Source organism: Bos indicus x Bos taurus, chromosome 6, assembly GCF_003369695.1.
Source record: "Bos indicus x Bos taurus breed Angus x Brahman F1 hybrid chromosome 6, Bos_hybrid_MaternalHap_v2.0, whole genome shotgun sequence".
In the NCBI taxonomy this organism is placed as follows: domain Eukaryota; kingdom Metazoa; phylum Chordata; class Mammalia; order Artiodactyla; family Bovidae; genus Bos; species Bos indicus x Bos taurus.
In genome coordinates, this window is record NC_040081.1 from 83,258,165 (window position 1) to 83,279,417 (window position 21,253).

The window sequence follows — 21,253 nt, forward strand, 5'->3', positions numbered from 1 at the left end:
AGAGAATACCAACGAGAGATAAGAAGGCCTTTTGAGATGAAAAATGCAAAGAAACAGAAGAAAACAATAGAATGGGAAAGACTAGAGATATCTTCAAGAAAACTGGAGATACCAAGGGAACATTTTCTGTAAGGATGGGCATGATACAGGACAGAAACAGTAAGGACCTACTAAAAGCAGAAGAAACTATGAAGAGGTGGCAAGAATACACAGAACTATACAGGGTGTTAATGTGTATCAAAGTAATGCTCAAAATTCTCCAAGCCAGGCTTCAGCAATACGTGAATCATGAACTTCCAGATGTTCAAGCTGGTTTTAGAAAAGGCAGAGGAACCAGAGATCAAATTGCCAACATCTGCTGGATCATCAAAAAAGCAAGAGTTTCAGAAAAACATCTATTTCTGCTTTATTGACTACGCCAAAGCCTTTGACTGTGTGGATTCCAATAAGCTGTGGAAAATTCTGAGAGATTATACAAGACCACCTGACCTGCCTCTTGAGAAATCTGTATGCAGTTCAGGAAGCAATAGTTAGAACTGGACATGGAACAACAGACAGGTTCCAAATAGGAAAAGGAGTATGTCAAGGTTGTATATTGTCACCCTGCTTAGTTAACTTATATGCAGAGTACATCATAAGAAACACTGGGCTGGAAGAAGCACAAGCTGGAATCAAGATTGCCGGGAGAAATATCAATAACCTCAGATATGCAGATGACACCACCCTTACGGCAGAAAGTGAAGAAGAACTAAAGAGCCTCTTGATGAAAGTGAAAGAGGAGAATGAAAAAGTTGGCTTAAAGTTCAACATTCATCAACTCCAGAAAAATAAATGACCCAATCAAAAAATGGGCCAAAGAACTAAATAGACATTTCTCCAAAGAAGACATACAGATGGCTAACAAACACATGAAAAGATGCTCAACATCACTCCTTATCAGAGAAATGCAAATCAAAACCACTATGAGGTACCATTTCACGCCAGTCAGAATGGCTGCGATCCAAAAGTCTACAAATAATAAATGCTGGAGAGGGTGTGGAGAAAAGGGAACCCTCTTACACTGTTGGTGGGAATGCAAACTAGTACAGCCACTATGGAGAACAGTGTGGAGATTCCTTAAAAAACTGGAAATAGAACTGCCTTATGATCCAGCAATCCCACTGCTGGGCATACACACTGAGGAAACCAGAAGGGAAAGAGACACGAGTACCCCAATGTTCATCGCAGCACTGTTTATAATAGCCAGGACATGGAAGCAACCTAGATGTCCATCAGCAGATGAATGGATAAGAAAGCAGTGGTACATATACACAATGGAGTATTACTCAGCCATTAAAAAGAATACATTTGAATCAGTTCTAATGAGGTGGATGAAACTGGAGCCTATTATACAGAGTGAAGTAAGCCAGAAGGAAAAACATAAATACAGTATACTAACGCATATATATGGAATTTACAAAGATGGTAACGATAACCCTGTATACGAGACAGCAAAAGAGACACTGATGTATGGAACAGTCTTATGGACTCTGTGGGAGAGGGAGAGGGTGGGAAGATTTGGGAGAATGGCATTGAAACATGTGAAATGTCATGTATGAAATGAGATGCCAGTCCAGGTTCAGTGCACGATGCTGGATGCTTGGGGCTGGTGTGCTGGGACGGCCCAGGGGGATGGTATGGGGAAGGGGGAGGGAGGAGGGTTCAGGATGGGGAGCACGTGTATACCTGAAATATTTTTAATTTTAAAAATAAAAAAAATATAAATATAAAAAAAAAAAGAAGAGAAAAAATAAATAAATAAATAAATAAAAAAGAAAGAAAATTAAGATCATGGCATCGGGTCCCCTCACTTCATGGCAAATAGATGGTGAACAAGTGGAAACAGTGTCAGACTTTATTTTTTGGGGCTCCAAAATCACTGTCAATGGTGACTGCAGCCATGAAATTAAAAGACGCCTACTCCTCGGAAGGAAAGTTATGACCAACCTAGACAGCATATTAAAAGCAGAGACATTACTTTGTCAACACAGGTCCGTCTAGTCAAGGCTATGGTTTTTCACATCCATACAGTAGTCATGTATGGATGTGAGAGCTGGACCATAATAAAAGCAGGCTGAGTGCTTAAGAACTGATGCTTTCAAATTGTGGTGCTGGAGAAGACTCTTGAGAGTCCCTTGGACAGCAAGGAAATCAAACTAGTCAATCCTAAAGGAAATCAACCATGAATATTCATTGGAAGGACTGATGCTGAAGCTCCAATACTTTGGCCACCTGATGCAAAAAGCCGACTCACTGGAAAAGACCATGATGTTGGGCAAGATTGAGGGCAGGAGGAGGAGGAGGCAGCAGAGGATGAGATGGCTAGATGGCATCACTGACTCAATGGACATGAGTTTGAGCAAATTCCAGAAGAAAATGAAGGACAGGGAAGGCTGGTGGGCTGCAGTCCATGCGGTCGCAAAGAATTGGACACAACTTAGCTACTGAACAATAGCTGCCATAGTGAATTCTCCAATGCATCTGAGCAAAACAATTTGTAAATCTTCTGGAAAGGATGCCATTAAGAACATTTGTGATTCATGGTAAGAGGTCAAAATATCAACATGAACATAGAAGTCTGGAAGAAGTTGATCACAACCCTCATGGATGACTGAATGGTTCAAGATTTTAGTGGAGGAAGGAACTGAAGATGTGATGGAAACAGTAAGAGAACTAGATTCAAAGTGGAGTCTGAAGCAATGTGACAATTGCTACAATATCCTAAGATATCCTAAGATCAAGGTTGCTTAAGGATGAGAACAGAAGGTTGTTTCTTGATATGGAATTTATTCCAGGTGAAAATGTCAGAAAGACTGTCAAAATAACAGGATTGTTTAAAATGACGATTGCTTAAAATGACAACAAAGAATTTAGAATTTTATCATTGATAAAACAGCAGCAAGATTTGAGAGGATTGACTACAATTTTGTGAGTTCTTCTATATGGAAAACTATCAAAAAACACTGGCATGTTATAGAGAAATCATTTGTGAAAGGAAGTCAATGCTGCTGCTGCTGCTGCTAAGTCACTTCAGTCATGTCCGACTCTGTGCGACCCCATAGATGGCAGCCCACCAGGCTCCCCCGTCCCTGGGATTCTCCAGGCAAGAACACTGGAGCGGGTTGCCACTTCCTTCTCCAATGCATCAAAGTAAAAAGTGCAAGTGAAGTCGATCAGTCATGTCTGACCCTCAGCGACCCCATGGACTGCAGCCTTCCAGGCTCCTCCGTCCATGGGATTTTCCAAGCAAGAGTACTGGAGTGGGGTGCCATTTCCTTCTCCGAAGGAAGTCAATCTCCAAAGATGCAGCAATTGATCAATGTTGTCTTTTTTTTTTTAATGGTGGCAGTATCATTAAACTGTGCCTTAGTACAGATGTTGGGGCTTGCCTATGGTGCTCTTAATGTACAGACTGGACATTCTGCTAGTTTTTCTTGTGCAATGACACCAGAAGTTTAACAGCTAAGTGGATGTTGTACACAAGCTCATCATCCATCATCTTCACATGGCCAACAGCCACTGACAGACACAGCATCTTCTTTATCTGAAACTTGATCATGGACTTTACGTCATCAACTTTGGCCATCATGTTCTCATTGTGGGTCAGCAAGGAAGGGAGTTTGCCAATGTTATTCAGGCGTGGGCCCAGGATTTATGGGACCTGCTTAAACAGAGATTCTGGAGCCAAAAAGTCATACTTGTTGGCTAGCTTCTTGACCCGTTTTCTATTGTTATTTTCTTCAGTGCCTTGATGTTCATATGGGAGATTTATCCACAGCCTTACCTCATCACAGTGCTGCTGGTCTCCCAGAACATATATGGAGAACTTGGTAAGGGGAATGAACTTAAGCCTGACAGTGCTGAGAAGTGTTTGTCCTTCTGAGGTCACAGTTCTTCAGGCTGATCTGAAGATCCACCATTTCCAGAACATTTTGGCACTTGTGTTGATTCCCATGCAGGACTTCCTGCACTGTCTCATACAGGGTGTCACAGAAGACTTCACTGCTCATGATGCCTCGTGCCACAATAACTAGAAAAAAGTTGCTGTCTTATTTTTAAAAACTACCACAGCCACTCCAAAACTTCAGCAACCACTACCTTGATCAGTCAGCAGCCATCAACATCAAGCCAAGACCCACCACTAGAAAAACGATGATGACTCACTGAAGGAATCAATAATGGTTAGCTTCCTTAAGGTATATGCATTAATTTTTAGACATAAAACTATTGCACACCTAACAGATGATAGCATAATGTAAATATAACTTTTATATATACTGGGAAATCAGAAAATTCATGACTCACTTTATTACAATATCTGCTTTATTGTGGTGGTCTGAAATCAAACCATGACATTTCCAAGGTTTGTCTGTATATCCCCAAGAGCAGTGATTTTGGTATTCCTTTCGTGTTATTAAAAACTATGGGCATCACTACAGGTTATGTGTATATTTGTGGAAAAATCAGAAAATACATATGGAAGTTTGATTTTTACTGAAAGAAATATACAACACAAAAATTTTTAAACTTAACAATTACAAATATAGCCATCTCAACTGCACAATGTGTTTTATATGTACATATGTTTATATATATATATACACATGTACTTAAACTTTGCTTCATCTTTCAACTTTTTATCTGAGTAAAAAGAAGAACACTTTCCTCATTCAGGAGATTTTTGATGTTGTAATAATTACCTAGAAATAAAATAAAATTAAAAATTACTTCCATAGGAATCATTTCCTTTTGATTAAACATTTAGTCATCACTATGTCAGTTACGATATATAGTGTCGAAAAAACTGACTCATCTAACCCCAAATTAACTCTTATCTAATTCTACAAACTGAAAAATCTAATAGTTAACCACCACCTATGATCTAGATAAAGCTTGAAAATACACAAACTTCACATCATTCTAATAATGAATGCAAAAACAAATTAGACAAAGGTGTAGGTAGGAAAAAAAAATCTCCCTCTGAGCCCAATCATGTTTTGGGGTTGTTGTTTTTTTTAATTGAAGTATAGTTGATTTAGGTGATTTCCAATGTTATATTAGTTTCAAGCATACAACAGTGATTCAATTATTTTTGTAGACTATACTCCATTTAAAATTATAAAATATTTTCTATATTCCCTGTGCTGTACATTACATCCTTGTATCTTTTTATTTTTTCCTAGTAGTGTGTACCTCATTACTCTTCACCTGTCTTGTCCCTTCCCTTTATCCCTCTCTCTGCTGGTAACCACTAGTTTGTTCTCTATGACTCTTATTCTTGTTTTGTTATATTCATTTATTTTTTAGATTCCACATATAAATGAAAACAAACAGTACCTGTCTTTGTCTGTCTAACTTACTGAACACAATTATTAGGTCTTTGGAACCACTATGGATTCCTCTAAACGAGACATAGACAACATAGAGATAAGTATAAAAGATACTTATAAAAGATAAGTAAAAAAGTATTAATGAAAAATAAAATTTCAAAGTTAAAAGGTAGCAAATGTAACTCAAATAAATTAGATAATTAGTAACAGCAAATGCAAAATACACATGGACAGCTGCGCATAAGGCAAATTTATAGTGCTGCATACAATACCGTGACTTTTATTAGACTTTTTATTACAAATTCATACATATTAGGATTAACTTAATGAGTTTAAACTGTTCACAACAGTGTTGGCACATATAAAGGACTATATAAACTTAGCTATTATTATAGTTTTGTTTTTTCATTAGAATGTAAGCTCCACAAGGGCAGGGATTTTTGCCTGTTTGTTCATTTATGTATCTCACTTTCAAAGCAATGTTTGGTAGACTCTTAATCACATTTATTGAATGAACAATTGAACAAACTAAAATTCCTACCTTCAAAGACTTTTGCTCTTCAATAGCTGATGAAAGACACTACCCTGCATGTTTAAAATAACCAACTAAAAATTGTTTGATTACATAATGTCTTTGCGATAACATGGGGAAATAATTTTACTTCTATGCTGGATATAATATATCTCCTAACTAAGTATTTTTATATTCAATTAGCAACTCTTATTCAATTTTTATGTATCAAAATACTAATATACCAACATTTATCTAAACAAAAAAATTAAAATATGCACTAAAATGTTTGACATCAGTTGTATCATGCTTCATTTTGACCACTGTGGCTTCCATTTTCATGGTGTTCCTGAGCAACTATACAAGTATTTAACTATGCGAAAGAAAAAGTTTTTAATTACTCTTACCTGAAGGAACATAGAATGAATCCCCGGTTGTTATTATATAAGGTGTTTCATGTAAGGTACATAAAAGGTAACCAAGATTAACATAAAAAACCTGTAAAATTAAAAATTAAAACCTCATTTTCAAATTGTAACACCGCAACTATACTCCAAAAAACTTAAACATTGAAGGCACAATAATGGTCCAATCTAATCACATAAACTTTACGTGAAAGTGGATAATTTTCCTACTGCAAGCAGAAGGGAAAGATGAAGCAGAGGAGAAGTTAGAGAAATCTGAAGCATGAAAAGTACTTTCACTGTTGCTGGTGCTGAAGACAACCATGAACCAAGGAGTGTAAACTATTTCTAGACACCTTGGCCAATAGCCAGTAAAGAAATAGGAACCTCAGTCTTACAACAACAAGTAACTGAATTCTGCCAACAGAATGAATTTGAAAGCAGATTCATTCTAAGGGCATTCAGAGAGCAATACAGGTCTTTGGACATCTTGAGTCTAGCCTAGTGATACTCTAAGCAAAAACTCAGTCAAGCCCACCCAATTTCTAACTTATACAACTGTGAGATAATACATGAATGTTGTTTAAATTGTGTAGTAATTAAGTAAAGCAGTAATACAGAAAACTAATACAAGAAATTTCTTTTGTTATTATTTACTGTTTTTTTAAATTCAGAACCATTGTAAAGAACATCACTTAACTATATTAGAAGAGTAGCTAGGTTTTATGTATACCTCTATAAAGGTTACATACTTGGTATATGTAACTTAATCTGAAGAATCTAAAAGAACAAAAATTTTCTTTTAAAAAAGTACATTTAAAGCACCAACATTAAGAAAGTAAAAGAGGAAAAATGTAGTGCTCAATTGTACAGGCTTCCATAGTCAAGCAGGGCAAAATTTTACATTTTACACAGAGATACCACTTGACAATAATCTATTTTATTTTGACAACTAAATATAAATTTAGGGCCCTCAAACTTTGATATTCAAATTCTGAGATTCAGCCATCAAGAATATTTGCTTCAGAGAATTATGCCTCCTGCTCCTCCTTTTCTTACCATTTCTGTAAAAAGAGCCTAAAATACCAGAAAAAGAAGAGCAGCCAGAGCTTATATAGTACCCACACCATGCAAGACACTGTTCTAAGCACTTCATTTTTATTCATTTAATGTATGCATCTGTCAGTGAGACAGCACTATTTTAAGAGCTTTCCACAGATGAAGAAGATGAGGCATGGAAGAGTGTAAATTTCCAAGGTCACAATGTAAATGGAAGAGCAGGAATCTGAACTCAGGTATTCTGACTCCAGGATCCATGTTCTTAAGTCACTACAATACACTCCCTCAAAGGAAAAAAAAAAAAAGTTCTTAAAGTGGTTCTAAAGGCACTTATATAATTTAATAAAACAAATAAATATTTTTATTACCAAAAATAGCCTTAAAAAAAAAGGTAACACATACTGTACCCAGAGGCCAAGTATACGTTTCTAAATGTTGTTTGCTTATCTATTCAATTTGGCTCTCTAAGCATACCTCTCCCCATTTCTGTAAACATTTTACTAAGAATGCTTTTGAAATACACAAAAACAGAATGACACTCTCCCACAAATAAATATCAAATACCAATAACCCTTTATTTTCAAAATCTGTTTTCCCCATTCCGTATTATTTTGAAATGAATGCCCAACACCATAATTACCTGTAAGTATTTCAATGTGTACTGAAAGATCAAAGTCCTTTTTTAAAACATGACAACACTGTTGTCACACATAAATATAAATGAGTATTTAGTATTAATAATGCACACTCAATATTCAAATTCCCAATTATCTCATAAATGTCCACGGAGATAACCACTGTCCTGAATTTTGTATTTATTATTCTCTTGTTTTCATTACAGTTCTTATCAGGCAAAAATGGATCTTTAAAAATAACTTTTTAATTTTGTATATTTCTGAATTTATATAAATGGAATTAGATTGAATGTATAACTCCTTGATTTGTTTTTCACTCAGAGTATGGGCATTTTTGAAGTGAAGTGAAGAAGTTAAGTGAAGTCACTCAGTCATGTCTGACTCTTTGCAACCCCATGGACTATATAGCCTATCAGGCTCCTCCGTCCGTGGGACTTTGCAGGCAAGAGTACTGGAGTGGGTTGCCATTTCCTTCTCCAGGGGATCTTCCCTACCCAGGGATCGAACCCAGGTCTCCCACATTGTGGGCAGATGCTTTATCCTCTAAGCCACCCATTTGCTTCTTATGTTTTTGCTACTGTAAAATATTTTTTTTTAATAACATATCTGCTTTCCTATTGAGTTATCATTATTTTTGAAATTCTAAAACATTTATATTCTGGATACTAATCACTTGTTGGTTATCTATATGGCAAGTATTTCGATCTAGTTTTAGCTTAAGCTTTCTTTGCTTAAGCTTTTTTTGTAGTCTTTTGAATAAGAGCTGTTGATACTAATTTAATCAAATAAAATTTTCTTTTTCATTTGTTAAAAAAGAAAGGGTTTGTTTCAACTGGGATCCAACTAAGAGTCAGTGCTTGATCTATGGTCAGTGCTTGATCTATCATTTAAAACACTCAGTCTATGGCATGGTTCTCAATTTGGGGGTGATTTTGCCCCTCAGGGGACAACTGGCACAGTCTGTGGACATTTTTAATTTTCACAACTAGAGTACTATTGGAATCTAATGCCAAGAGGCCTGAGATGCTTATAAACATCTTACAAGGCACAGGATAACAAAATGTTAAGAACCCTGATCTCTGTACATTCCACTTGGTTGTCTTTTTTATTCCTTACATCTTATTTAGTAAGTAAATCAACCAGCAAAATTTGTTTTAAAAATCTTTACACAGCTGGATTTTGCTGGGTAAACCCAGGGTGTCATTTGTAAAGTCTGCTATTCTTTACTTCCTATAAACTGGTTGTTAGAACCAAGGACTTAACTTCAGATGATATTATGTGGAGGTTTTGTTTTTTAAAGGAGGTGGGGAAGACAGGACTACTTTATACGCAGTGTTGTATTCTTCCATAGGAGGCACATAATGTTTGGCTGTGTTCTTTTTAGATGTTAGTGTATGATGATGCTAGATCCAACAGTTTATTGGGTGTTGTAAAATGGTAATATTCTATCCTAACATTCCTTCTTTTATTAACTGGAATATTTCTACAAGGGTAAACTTCCCTTCCTCTATTATTTGGTTACCTAGTAATACAGTTTATACGAGAACAGCAAAATAAACGTTTAATTATTTCCCTTTATTTGCCATATTTGTTGTCAAAGTGAGTTGGTGTCATAGTATTTGCCAACAGCAATGAAATAAGTTTTTCTTTTTGTAGTAGTCTTACAAATTCATGGATTTAAATATAATTGATATCTATCAATCCAATGAAATTATTCTTATTGATACTCAAGTTTTCACATCTTTGTCCAGAGAAAGCATCTTCAAGCTGGATTCTGAAACCTTATGACCCAATCCTAATGGTTTTTGATAGTTTGCTATCGGGTATGATAAAATACTCCAAGCTTAGTCCTAGGCCTGGGATCAGACATTTCTTGAGGAACTCTGGTTCCTTTAAGCATGTTGTGTCACCTTTTTGTTTTTTAGTTCTGGAACAATTATTGCCTACTTTTTCAAATATTTCTCCCTTTTGCTCATTTGGGTTTTTTCTCGATTCTGTTTATATCTGTTCTTCCATACCATCTAACTTTAATATTTTCCACTTCTTAATATCCTGTCTTCTAGGAAAGCTCCACAACAAACTCCCAGTTAATTTGTTAATTTCTCTGTGGTTTGATTTTAATAAATCTACCAATGCTACTTTCTCCCTTATGTGGTTCTCCATCTTGCCCTTTTGCTTCTCAAAAGCATGTATTTAAAAGTGTGCTTCATTCTTTCAAAAATGTAAAAATACTCCACTGTTATTAAAAAACTTAACTCTGATTTTCATTATAAAACGTTAAAGGCAATATTTAGAAGAAATAAAAATAAACTATAATCACTTACTAACATGTTATTTTTCTATAGTTCCTTTTCCTTCAAATTTCTGTCATTTTCATTTTTTATTTTAGCAGAAAAAAACAAAAAGGATTTTCTGTCTAAAACATTTAAGGATTAACATTTAAGAATAAACATTTAATCAAACTGCAGACAGAAAATTCTTCCAGTACAGCTATTCTTCAAAATGCTTTGTATAATACCTGGAATACGTAAGTGTTATATAACTGATTATTATATGTGTGTATGCTAAGCTGCCTCAGTCGTGTTTGACTCTTTGAGACCCCATGGACTGTAGCTCGCCAGGCTCCTCTGTCCAGGGGACTCTCCTGGCAAGAATACTGGAGTGGGTTGCCATTTCCTCCTCCAGATTATTATATATAATGGTTTATTTCATTACTAAGTCAAAATATTGGAGAAGGAAATGGCAACCCACTCCAGTGTTCTTGCCTGGAGAATCCCATGGACAGAGAAGCCTGGTAGGCTGCAGTCCATGGGGTCAAACAGAGTCGGACATGACTGAATCGACTTGGCAGCAAGTCAAAAGATAAATATAAGCATTTTCTTCCCATAGCACATTTCAGTGGTTTCCAGTTTCAAAAATTACTCTCAATGTTAAAATAAGTAACTACCTATGTTCAGGTTCCCTAGCTTTTATTTTCCTAGGAAAAAATTCTGAAATGACATTCATAAGTGAAAGTCTACAAATTATTTACAGGTTATAGTTAAAAGTCTACAAATTATAAATCAATAATTTCTACTAACTCAGTAATTATAAAGTATGCCTTATTTTTAATATGGATTCCTTTGAATGTTAGACAGGTTAAACATTTTCAAATATTTACTAGATATTCAATATTCCTTCCTTCTAAAGGAATAAAAACATTATATCTTATTAATACTATTAATAGTATTAATACTATTAGTTTAATGATGACATTTCATAATGCTTATTTTCATTATTAACTGTTTCTTAATGATTACACAGGGATTATCTATTACTTCAGTTAGTTTAATATGTCATTTTTACTCTTTTAATATGACCTGGAGATCTATAACATTTTAAGACTGGATTAAAGAAAACCTTTAAATACTTTAGATCTGGATTCTACATACTATGTGGTGGTGGTGGTGGTTTAGTGGCTAAGTTGTGCCCAACTCTCATGACCTGATGGACTATAGCCCACTAGGCTCCTTTGTCCATGGGATTTCCCAGCCAAGAATACTGGAGCAGGTTGCCATTTCCTTCTCCAGGGGATCTTCCTGACCCAGGGATCAAATTTGTGTCTCTCGCACTGCAGGCAGTCTCCTGCACTGCAAGCAATTCTTTACCACTGAGCCACCAGGGACGCCTGACATTGCTATATAGAGTAATACAATGAAAGTGAAAGTCACTCAGTCACGTCCACTCTTTGCAGCTTCCTGCCAGGCTCCTCTGTCCATGGAATTCTCCAGGCCAGAATACTGGAGTGGGTAGCCATTCCTTTCTCCAGGGGATCTTCCTAACCCAGGGATAGAACCCAAGTCTCCACACTGCAGGCAGATTCTCTACTGTCTGAGCCACCAGGCAAGTCCAAGAATACTGGAGTGGTTAGCCTATCCCTTCTCTAGTGGATCTTCCCAACCCAGGAAGCCAACAGGGGTCTGCTGCATTGCAGGCAGATTCTTTACTAGCTGAGCTACCAGGGAAGCCCCAAGTAATAGAATAGTTCCCAGTCATCAATCTGCTGTTATAATCAGTGACATGATTTTGAAGTCTTTTAAATTCTTTATTTCTAAACTTCATGATTAAAGAAATGAGATTTAGACTTAATCTCAATAATCTTCTCTAGCTCTAAAATTCTAATGACTTGTTTGCAAATCTAATTTTGAAGATACTTTTAAGGCCATTCCCTAAACTTCTAAATCTCAAGACTACACTGCTATACACAGAACACCCTTCGGTTGACTGACTTTAAACATCTGAAAAAAAATTAAAAATTACCTATGTACTATAGTAACAGAATGCTTCATCAAGTCCAATAACTTAGAGTTGTGCCAAGATCAAAACATATATATCAATATATGGAGAAATATACTCACCAATGTATCTAGGCCTACATGCTGCTTTCCCTTTTCTTGAAGTGGTCCTAATACCAATTTTCCACTAGAAAAAAACGGTGTATCCAATGTTTTATATACTTTCAACTCATCATGTTCAACACAAAATTGGTATGTATCTCGTGGCCTTATAAGATCTAAAGGGAAAAAATTAATATAAGTATAAAGTAATAGCAATGACATTGTTCATTGATATAGCATATACACACATGTGCGTGCATGCTAAGTCGCTTCAGTCAACCAACTTTTTGCGACCCTGTGAACTGTAGTAGCCCGCCAGGCTCTTCTGTCCACGGGATTCTCCAGGCAATTATACTGGAGTGAGTTGCCATTCCCTTCTCCAGGGGATCTTCTCAAACCAGGGATCAAACCTGTGTCTCTTATACACATTCATAAATAAAAACATAAACCTGTCCTAGAAAGATAGATGTGATTAAGAGCACTGACTCCGGACCTAGAAAAGTCACATTGTATCTTTGTCTTCCAAGCTGAATGACCTTAGCCAAGCTGCTTATCCTCTATTTCATTTCCTTTTCTATAAAATGTGATAAAAATAGTTTATCTATGTTAGAGTTGGGAATATCAAATGAATTAATGTGTATAAAGTATTTAAAACACTGGTACAAAGTAAGCATTCAGTAAGCTTTGTTAATAATATTTTATTATTTATTATTAACAATGGCAATATTATCATTTCCCCTATAATAACTCAGATGAAAAACAAAATCAGCTAAGAGACAAGAAAGGATTCCTTATCCTTAAAAAGTTCAATATAACATGTGCGTGTGTGTGTGTATGAAGTCGCTCAGTTGTGTCCGACTCTTTGTGACCCCATGGACTGTAGTCTACCAGGTTCCTCCATCCATGGGATTTTCCAGGCAAGAATACTGGAGTGGGTTGCCATTTCCTTCTCCAGGAGATCTTCCGGACCCAGGGATTGAACCTGGGTCTCCTGCATTGTAGGCAGACGCTTTACCATCTGAGCCACTAGGGAAACTCTAACTCAGGTCTTCCGCATTGCATGGCAGATTCTTTACCAGCTGAGCCACAAGGGAAGCCCAATATAACATAGCCACACTACAAATGTATCATCAACATCATGCCAATAAATACCTTTGTGACTGATTAAGTAACAATATTTTTTATTTATCAGGTAGAGGCTCTAAATAACCAGTTCAAACTGTAGCTCCCAAATTACTATATCATTTTTTATTTTTTGTGTGTGATTTTTTTTTAATTTTATTTTTAAACTTTACATAATTTTATTAGTTTTGCCAAATATCAAAATGAATCCACCACAGGTATACATGTGTTCCCCATCCTGAACCCTCCTCCCTCCTCCCTCCCCATACCATCCCTCTGGGTCGTCCCAGTGCACTAGCCCCAAGCATCCAGTATCGTGCATCGAACCTGGACTGGCCACTCGTTTCTTACATGATATTTTACATGTTTCAATGCCATTCTCCCAAATCTTCCCACCCTCTCCCTCTCCCACAGAGTCCATAAGACTGTTCTATACATCAGTGTCTCTTTTGCTGTCTCGTACACAGGGTTATTGTTACCATCTTTCTAAATTCCATATATATGCTTTAGTGTACTATATTGGTGTTTTTCCTTCTGGCTTACTTCACTCTGTATAATAGGCTCCAGTTTCATCCACCTCATTAGAACTGATTCAAATGTATTCTTTTTAATGGCTGAGTAATACTCCATTGTGTATATGTACAATAGCTTTCTTATCCATTCATCTGCTGATGGGCATCTAGGTTGCTTCCATGTCCTGGCTATTATAAACAGTGCTGCGATGAACATTGGGGTACACGTGTCTCTTTCCCTTCTGGTTTCCTCAGTGTGTATGCCCAGCAGTGGGATTGCTGGATCATAAGGCAGTTCTATTTCCAGTTTTTTAAGGAATCTCCACACTGTTCTCCATAGTGGCTGTACTAGTTTGCATTTCCACCAACAGTGTAAGAGGGTTCCCTTTTCTCCACACCCTCTCCAGCATTCATTATTTGTAGACTTTTGGATTGCAGCCATTCTGACTGGTGTGAAATGGTACCTCATAGTGGTTTTGATTTGCATTTCTCTGATAATGAGTGATGTTGGGCATCTTTTCATGTGTTTGTTAGCCATCTGTATGTCAGAATGGAACTGGAGGAATCAACCTACCTGACTTCAGGCTCTACTACAAAGCCACAGTTATCAAGACACTATGGTACTGGCACAAAGACAGAAATATAGATCAATGGAACAAAATAGAAAGCCCAGAGATAAATCCATGCACATATGGACACCTTATCTTTGACAAAGGAGGCAAGAATATACAATGGATTAAAGACAATCTCTTTAACAAGTGGTGCTGGGAAATCTGGTCAACCACTTGTAAAAGAATGAAACTAGAACACTTTCTAACACCATACACAAAAATAAACTCAAAATGGATTAAAGATCTAAACGTAAGACCAGAAACTATAAAACTCCTAGAGGAGAACATAGGCAAACACTCTCTGACATATATCACAGCAGGATCCTCTATGACCCACCTCCCAGAATATTGGAAATAAAATCAAAAATAAACAAATGGGACCTAATTAACCTTAAAAGCTTCTGCACATCAAAGGAAACTATTAGCAAGGTGAAAAGACAGCCTTCAGAATGGGAGAAAATAATAGCAAATGAAGCAACTGACAAACAACTAGTCTCAAAAATATACAAGCAACTCCTACAGCTCAACTCCAGAAAAATAAATGACCCAATCAAAAAATGGGCCAAAGAACTAAACAGACATTTCTCCAAAGAAGACATACAGATGGCTATATCATTTTTTAAATTTCCCTTTTACTTACAAACTTTTCCAGATCTGTAATTAATACATTTTTTATCATCAGCTTCTGACTGTACTCCCACAGTCGACAGGATATAGATAATACATATGCTCAGGAAACAAAAAGTGATGAATTCTTGAAAACATAAAATACAGTACAGCAATGTTTTCAGTTAAGACACTTTGCTAAAAAAAATATTCTCTGTAATTTTTCCTCTATAGCCAAATGAACAACTTAATATAGAAGTATCTCTGCTACTAAAGATATCAATGGAGCCTATTCCACAGTCAAAATTTTAAGTGTAAAAACTGTCTCTCTGCTTTGACATATTTATCTTTTGATTTAGGCTAAATCAAAAACTAGTCCTCAGTACTCACTAGTACAGTCATGACAGTTATTAAAACACTTAAATATTTCCTGTATGTAAATACTGCCTGGTTGGAAATAGCTGAGTGTCCACTACTTAAACCCACCACACTATAGCCCATCTCCTGGGACTTCCAATGGTATCCTAGAAACTAAATTTTTAATACCTGTAAAGTGCAGGAGGAGGCTTATAGGACCCTATGCCAGCCTTAAACATGATATTTGTTTGACTGACTGATGTCCTTGCTACACAGCACCAAAGGCCGTCTAAACCCAGACACAATCCCTACCTGATCTCATAGTACGAGTGTATCCAGGAGTCTGCCAGTTAATTTGCTACAATACCCCCTGAACAGGCTTCCTGATAATTCAGTTGGTGAAGAATCTGCCTGCAATGCAGGAGACCCCAGTTCAATTCCTGACTTAGGAAGATCCGCTGGAGAAGGAATAGGCTACCCACTCCAGTATTCTTTGGCTTCCCTTGTGGCTCAGCTGGTAAAGAATTCGCCTCCAATGCAGGAGACCTGGGTTCAATCCCTGGGTTGGGAAGATCCCTTGGAGAAGGGAAAGGCTACCCACTCCAGTATTCTGGTCTGGAGAATTCCATGGATAGTCCATGGAGTTGAAGAGAGTTGGACACAACTGAGCGACTTTCACTTTCCCCCTTAACAGCCCTTGTCCGCAAGTGTCCTCCTGATCAAAGAAGGCCTGGATCCTACTGGAGAAGGCAACATTCCTGATGGTAGCACTTGTATCATAGAGGACAAATGCATGGTACTATATGTCCCTGGAGGTTGTCTACCGTCAATTCCCCCACAGTAGTCCTCATACAGGCTATTTATTTGAATCAGACTTGCTACTGGACTTTGGCTCTTAAAGATCTAGGGAGAGAAAGGAAAAGTAGAAAAGCCAGCCTTTAAGCAAACAGTTTGTCCTTACTAGATGTTAAATTAAGCATTCTCAGAACCAACCCTCAGAGCTTACCCATAAGAACAGTCTCTCGTGTTTGTGGGTCCTTTACCCTTGTTGGCTCCAGAGGATCTCCCAGAGGTATATTCAGATTTACCATGAATTTATTCTCTGCAAAAGAAGTACCACTGAAATACTATTTATTTAAAACTCTTTTCCATTAAAAAAAAATCTAGCATGAAATAGAGCTAAGGACAAGTTGAAAAGGAAAACGGAAGAGGCATATTTCTTCCTGTTTATCAATGACCACGTTGATGCACTGAAGAGGTAAGTTTCATTTGACAGTGCAGTTTACCCGTGTGGAAATGTTTTACACTATGATATTAATGATTTTTTAAAAAGAATAAAATAAGTTTACTTTCAAAATCTAAAGAAAAGTAGACATTAAAAAGAGAATTTACCCTTAAGTACTATTATATTCTGAAGCCTTTAGAGGTATATTTCAAAATCTGCACAGAGCTATTTTTCAAAACACTGTTATTTAAAATAAGGAAAAAGTTCATACTTCTTTCATCATTTTCAAGACAGATTCTTTTCCTATTAGCTGTTGTAATGATTCTTCCCAAGTTTCCTTTTGCTTTCCTTTTAGATGATACTGTGTCTGGGGACAGTATTCCACCAATCACAAATCCTCCTGAAATTTAACCCCCAAAAGGTAAATTATCATACCTAGCAAAGTGAAAATCTTGAAACAAAATTCATTACATTAATACAGCACATTTCTTTTCAAAGCAAAGAATACAGTATTATTACTACTCTACAGCTAATTCAAGTAACACAAATAGCAACTAATTTCATTTAAGTCTCTCTACTATCCTAAATCTAGTGGCTCAGTCAGTAAAAAATCTACCTGCAATGCAGGAGACCTGGGTTCAATTCCTGGGTCAGGAAGATCCCCTGGAGAAGGAAATGGCAACCCACTCTAGTAATCTTGCCTGAGAGGATCCTAGTGGGCTACAGTCATGGGGTAACAAGAGTCAGACACAACTTAGCAAATGAACCATCACCACTATCCTAAATCTAGACACAGTGATGAAACATAACTGAATGATCTCTATTGCTTGAAATAAATAGTCATCAGTGGAGGTATAAAAAATGAAGGACACAAAGATTAGCAATGAACTATTTATAGTAATCCACATGTCAGTTTAGTCCTTTGACTCAGAAATACTGATTTAAAAAAAGGAAGTAACTTTAATATAACACTATTTTCTTTCCTATCCTCTATAATTTTTGTAGAGAAATATGACAAGAAAATAGAATGAGAATAATAATGGGGAATATTTAATCTTTGCCAGTTAAAATTTTCTCATGTTCTGATCTAAGGTTTCATTTTATGCAATTAGAAATCTTACTGAATGTATAAAAATAATGTGCTCCATGCTCAGTTGTATCTGACTCTCAGCTAACCCATGGACTGTGGCTCGCTAGGCTCCTCTGTCCATGGAATTTTCCAGGCAAGAATACTGGAGTGGGTTGCCATTTCCTTCTCCAAGAGATCTTCTTGAATCAGAGATTGAACCTGCTGCATCTCTTGGGTTTCCTGCTTTGGCGGGCAGATTCTTTACCACTGGGCCACCTGGGTTAAGTGTTAGTCACAAAGTCATGTCCAACTCTTTGTGACCCCACGGACTGTAGCCCACCAGGCTCCTCTGTCCACTGAATTCTCTAGGCAAGAATACTGGAGTGGATTGCCATTTCCTTCTCAAGGGGATCTTCCCAACCCAGGGTTCAAACCTGAAGTCTCCTGCATGGCAGGTAAGTTCTTTACCGTCTGAGCCACTAGGAAAGCCACCTGGGGACACTCTATAAAACTACACAATCACTTCAAATTGCTAGCAAAGAGAAAAAAAAAATCAGCATCTCTACAGTAATCAGAGAAACCTGGACTTGAACCTATTCTTGTCACACTGTTGGAGAATGATGATTAAACAAAGTAATGTTATAAATATGTAAGACAGTACTTGGCTTCCCTGGTGGTTCTGCCTGCAATGTGGGAGACCTGGGTTTGATCCTCAGGTCAAGAAGATCCCCTGGTGGGCTACAGTCCATGGGGTCACAAAGAGTCAGACACGACTGAGCGAGTTTCACTTTCTTGGCACAACACATATCTAAATAAATTATAGCAATTATCATTATTATTTTTTATTTTGAACTGTTAAAATGTAAATTTTACCTGATGGCCTTGACTGATAATCTATTCGTTCCCCTCGCCAGTATTCCAAAGGTTTTGATCGTGTTCTCATAGTTCTGCGAACATTTGGTGTATTGGAGGGCAATACTGTAAAAGACATCAGACAAAAATATACACATATGTTGAGCTGGATGAAACTCTGCAGTGAAAAGACTGATATTACTTTCTAGAACAGGAATGCTTCTAGACAAAACACTAGAGAAACAAATTTTAAGACATATTTGGGCTAATAAAGAAATGTCAATGAAAAAATTAACTACTAGATTGGAAAGATTTAAAAATTTGGTAACATTCATGGTTAATATGTTATAGGTACACTGAAATTCTCATATATTCCTGATAGGAATATAAACTGAAGACAATCTGACAATATCTATAATTATAATACTCTGAGGTGGCAAATTTCATTTTTAGAAAATGAATTTGCAAAATATTCATAAAAATAGGCAAAGATCTAGGTACAAAAACATTCATAGTAGTACTGTTTATAATAGGAACTGAAAACGGAAGTCAAACTGAAAACCATCTAAATGTTCCCAATAGGAAATGTGTTAATCAGGGGTAGTCATATATGTGTGTGTTTGTGTGTATACACACTTATCTACTCATTTTCTCTGACCATGCAAAGTTCTATATGCTAAGTTTTCTGGCTATATAATAAACTTTCTATGTTCTACCTTATTTCTGGTTTGCTGGATTTCTCCAATTCTGAAAGTGGTTTATCAAAATCCCTAATTGTATTGCTTAAAATCTCCTTGCTTTTCCTCAAGTTTTTTTTTTTTTTTAATACATTTTAGTTGCTAGGCTGTTTGGTACATAGGAGTTTATGATTTTTCTATCTTCTTCATAAATTGCCTATTTTTACAAGTCCTTTATTCTGTTCATATTTTTAACTTTAAATTTCACTTCACCTCATATTAAAAATGCATCACTACTACCTTCTGTTTATATTACTCTACTTAATTCTTTGATAATCTTTTATTTAAAAACCTGTTTTAAGTGCTATTTCTGCTTTATTGACTATGCCAAAGCCTTTGACTGTGTGCATCACAATAAACTGTGGAAAATTCTGAAAGAGACGGGAATACCAGACCACCTGACCTGCCTCTTGAGAAATCTGTATGCAGGTCAGGAAGCAACAGTTAGAACTGGACATGGAACAACAGACTGGTTCCAAATAGGAAAAGGAGTATGTCAAGGCTGTATATTGTCACCCTGTTTATTTAACTTATATGCAGAGTATATCATGAGAAACGCTGGACTGGAAGAAACAAAAGCCGGAATCAAGATTGCTGGGAGAAATATCAATAACCTCAGATATGCAGATGACACCACCCTTATGGCAGAAAGTGAAGAGGAACTCAAAAGCCTCTTGATGAAAGTGAAAGTGGAGAGTGAAAATGTTGGCTTAAAGCTCAACATTCAGAAAACGAAGATCATGGAATCTGGTCCCATCACTTCATGGGAAATAGATGGGGAAACAGTGGAAACAGTGTCAGACTTTATTTTTGGGGGCTCCAAAATCACTGCAGATGGTGACTGCAGCCGTGAAATTAAAAGATGCTTACTCCTTAGAAGGAAAGTTATGACCAACTTAGATAGCATATTCAAAAGCAAAGACATTACTTTGCCAACAAAGGTTCGTCTAGTCAAGGCTATGGTTTTTCCTGTGGTCATGTATGGATGTGAGTGTTGGACTGTGAAGAAGGCTGAGTGCCAAAGAATTGATGCTTTTGAACTGTGGTGTTGGAGAAGACTCTTGAGAGGCCCTTGGACTGCAAGGAGATCCAACCAGTCCATTCTGAAGGAGATCAGCCCTGGGATTTCTTTGGAAGGAATGATGCTGAAGCTGAAACTCCAGTACTTTGGCCACCTCACGCGAAGAGTTGACTCATTGGAAAAGACTCTGATGCTGGGAGGGATTGGGGGCAAGAAGAGAAGGGGACGACAGAGGATGAGATGGCTGGATGGCATCACCGACTCGATGGACGTGAGTCTCAGTGAACTCCGGGAGTTGGTGATGGACAGGGAGGGAGGCCTGGCGTGCTGCGATTCATGGGGTCGCAAAGAGTCGGATACAACTGAGCGACTGATCTGATCTCTGATAAACATATAGGTCAGTTTGTATTGTTTAACCAAATCTGTTAGTCTCTATCTTACTAGAGGAACTCAATCCATTCATGCTTATTTAGTATAACAAATATGGTTCTTCCTTCCATTTTACTTTATATTTAAATTTACTTGTTATTTTACATCAATGATTCTTTTTTTCCCTCCTTTTCATTGGTTTGGTCAGAATACCATTTCTTTCCCCATACTCCAAACCTTGGTCATTTCAAAGTTTTACTGTGCTTTTTCAGTCTAATTTACCTTCCTGTTCCTGACGTTCAAATCATACTCGATTTCTCTATGACTATATTAAAAACTATATTCCTTACCAAGATATCTTCTTCTTTCTTTTCTCACTTAGTAAAACAAAGTAGTTTAGACTACTTTTATCACTCCT

The 21,253-nt window shown here is 36.8% G+C and overlaps 1 protein-coding gene and 1 pseudogene across 5 annotated transcripts in view; both read right to left on the bottom strand.

Moving 5' to 3' along the window:
• Positions 1–3,250: 3,250 nt before the first annotated feature.
• Positions 3,251–4,250, bottom strand: LOC113894333 (annotated as a pseudogene).
• Positions 4,251–4,340: 90 nt separating this feature from the next.
• The window catches only part of CENPC (centromere protein C), a 93,775-nt gene continuing 76,862 nt past the window's right edge, over positions 4,341–21,253 (bottom strand). For 2 of the 5 annotated variants that reach the window (XM_027544627.1, XM_027544628.1), the window contains exons 14-19: positions 18,730–18,834; positions 17,059–17,187; positions 16,569–16,664; positions 12,376–12,530; positions 6,288–6,378; positions 4,341–4,739 (exon numbers count right to left, since the gene is read on the bottom strand). In XM_027544627.1, coding sequence (XP_027400428.1) covers positions 4,669–4,739; positions 6,288–6,378; positions 12,376–12,530; positions 16,569–16,664; positions 17,059–17,187; positions 18,730–18,834 — 647 coding nt within the window. In that variant the 3' untranslated portion in view covers positions 4,341–4,668. Of the gene's footprint in view, positions 4,740–6,287; positions 6,379–7,425; positions 7,628–12,375; positions 12,531–16,568; positions 16,665–17,058; positions 17,188–18,729; positions 18,835–21,253 lie in introns of those variants that run through there. The other 3 variants (XM_027544631.1, XM_027544629.1, XM_027544632.1) reach the window with 3 other exon arrangements.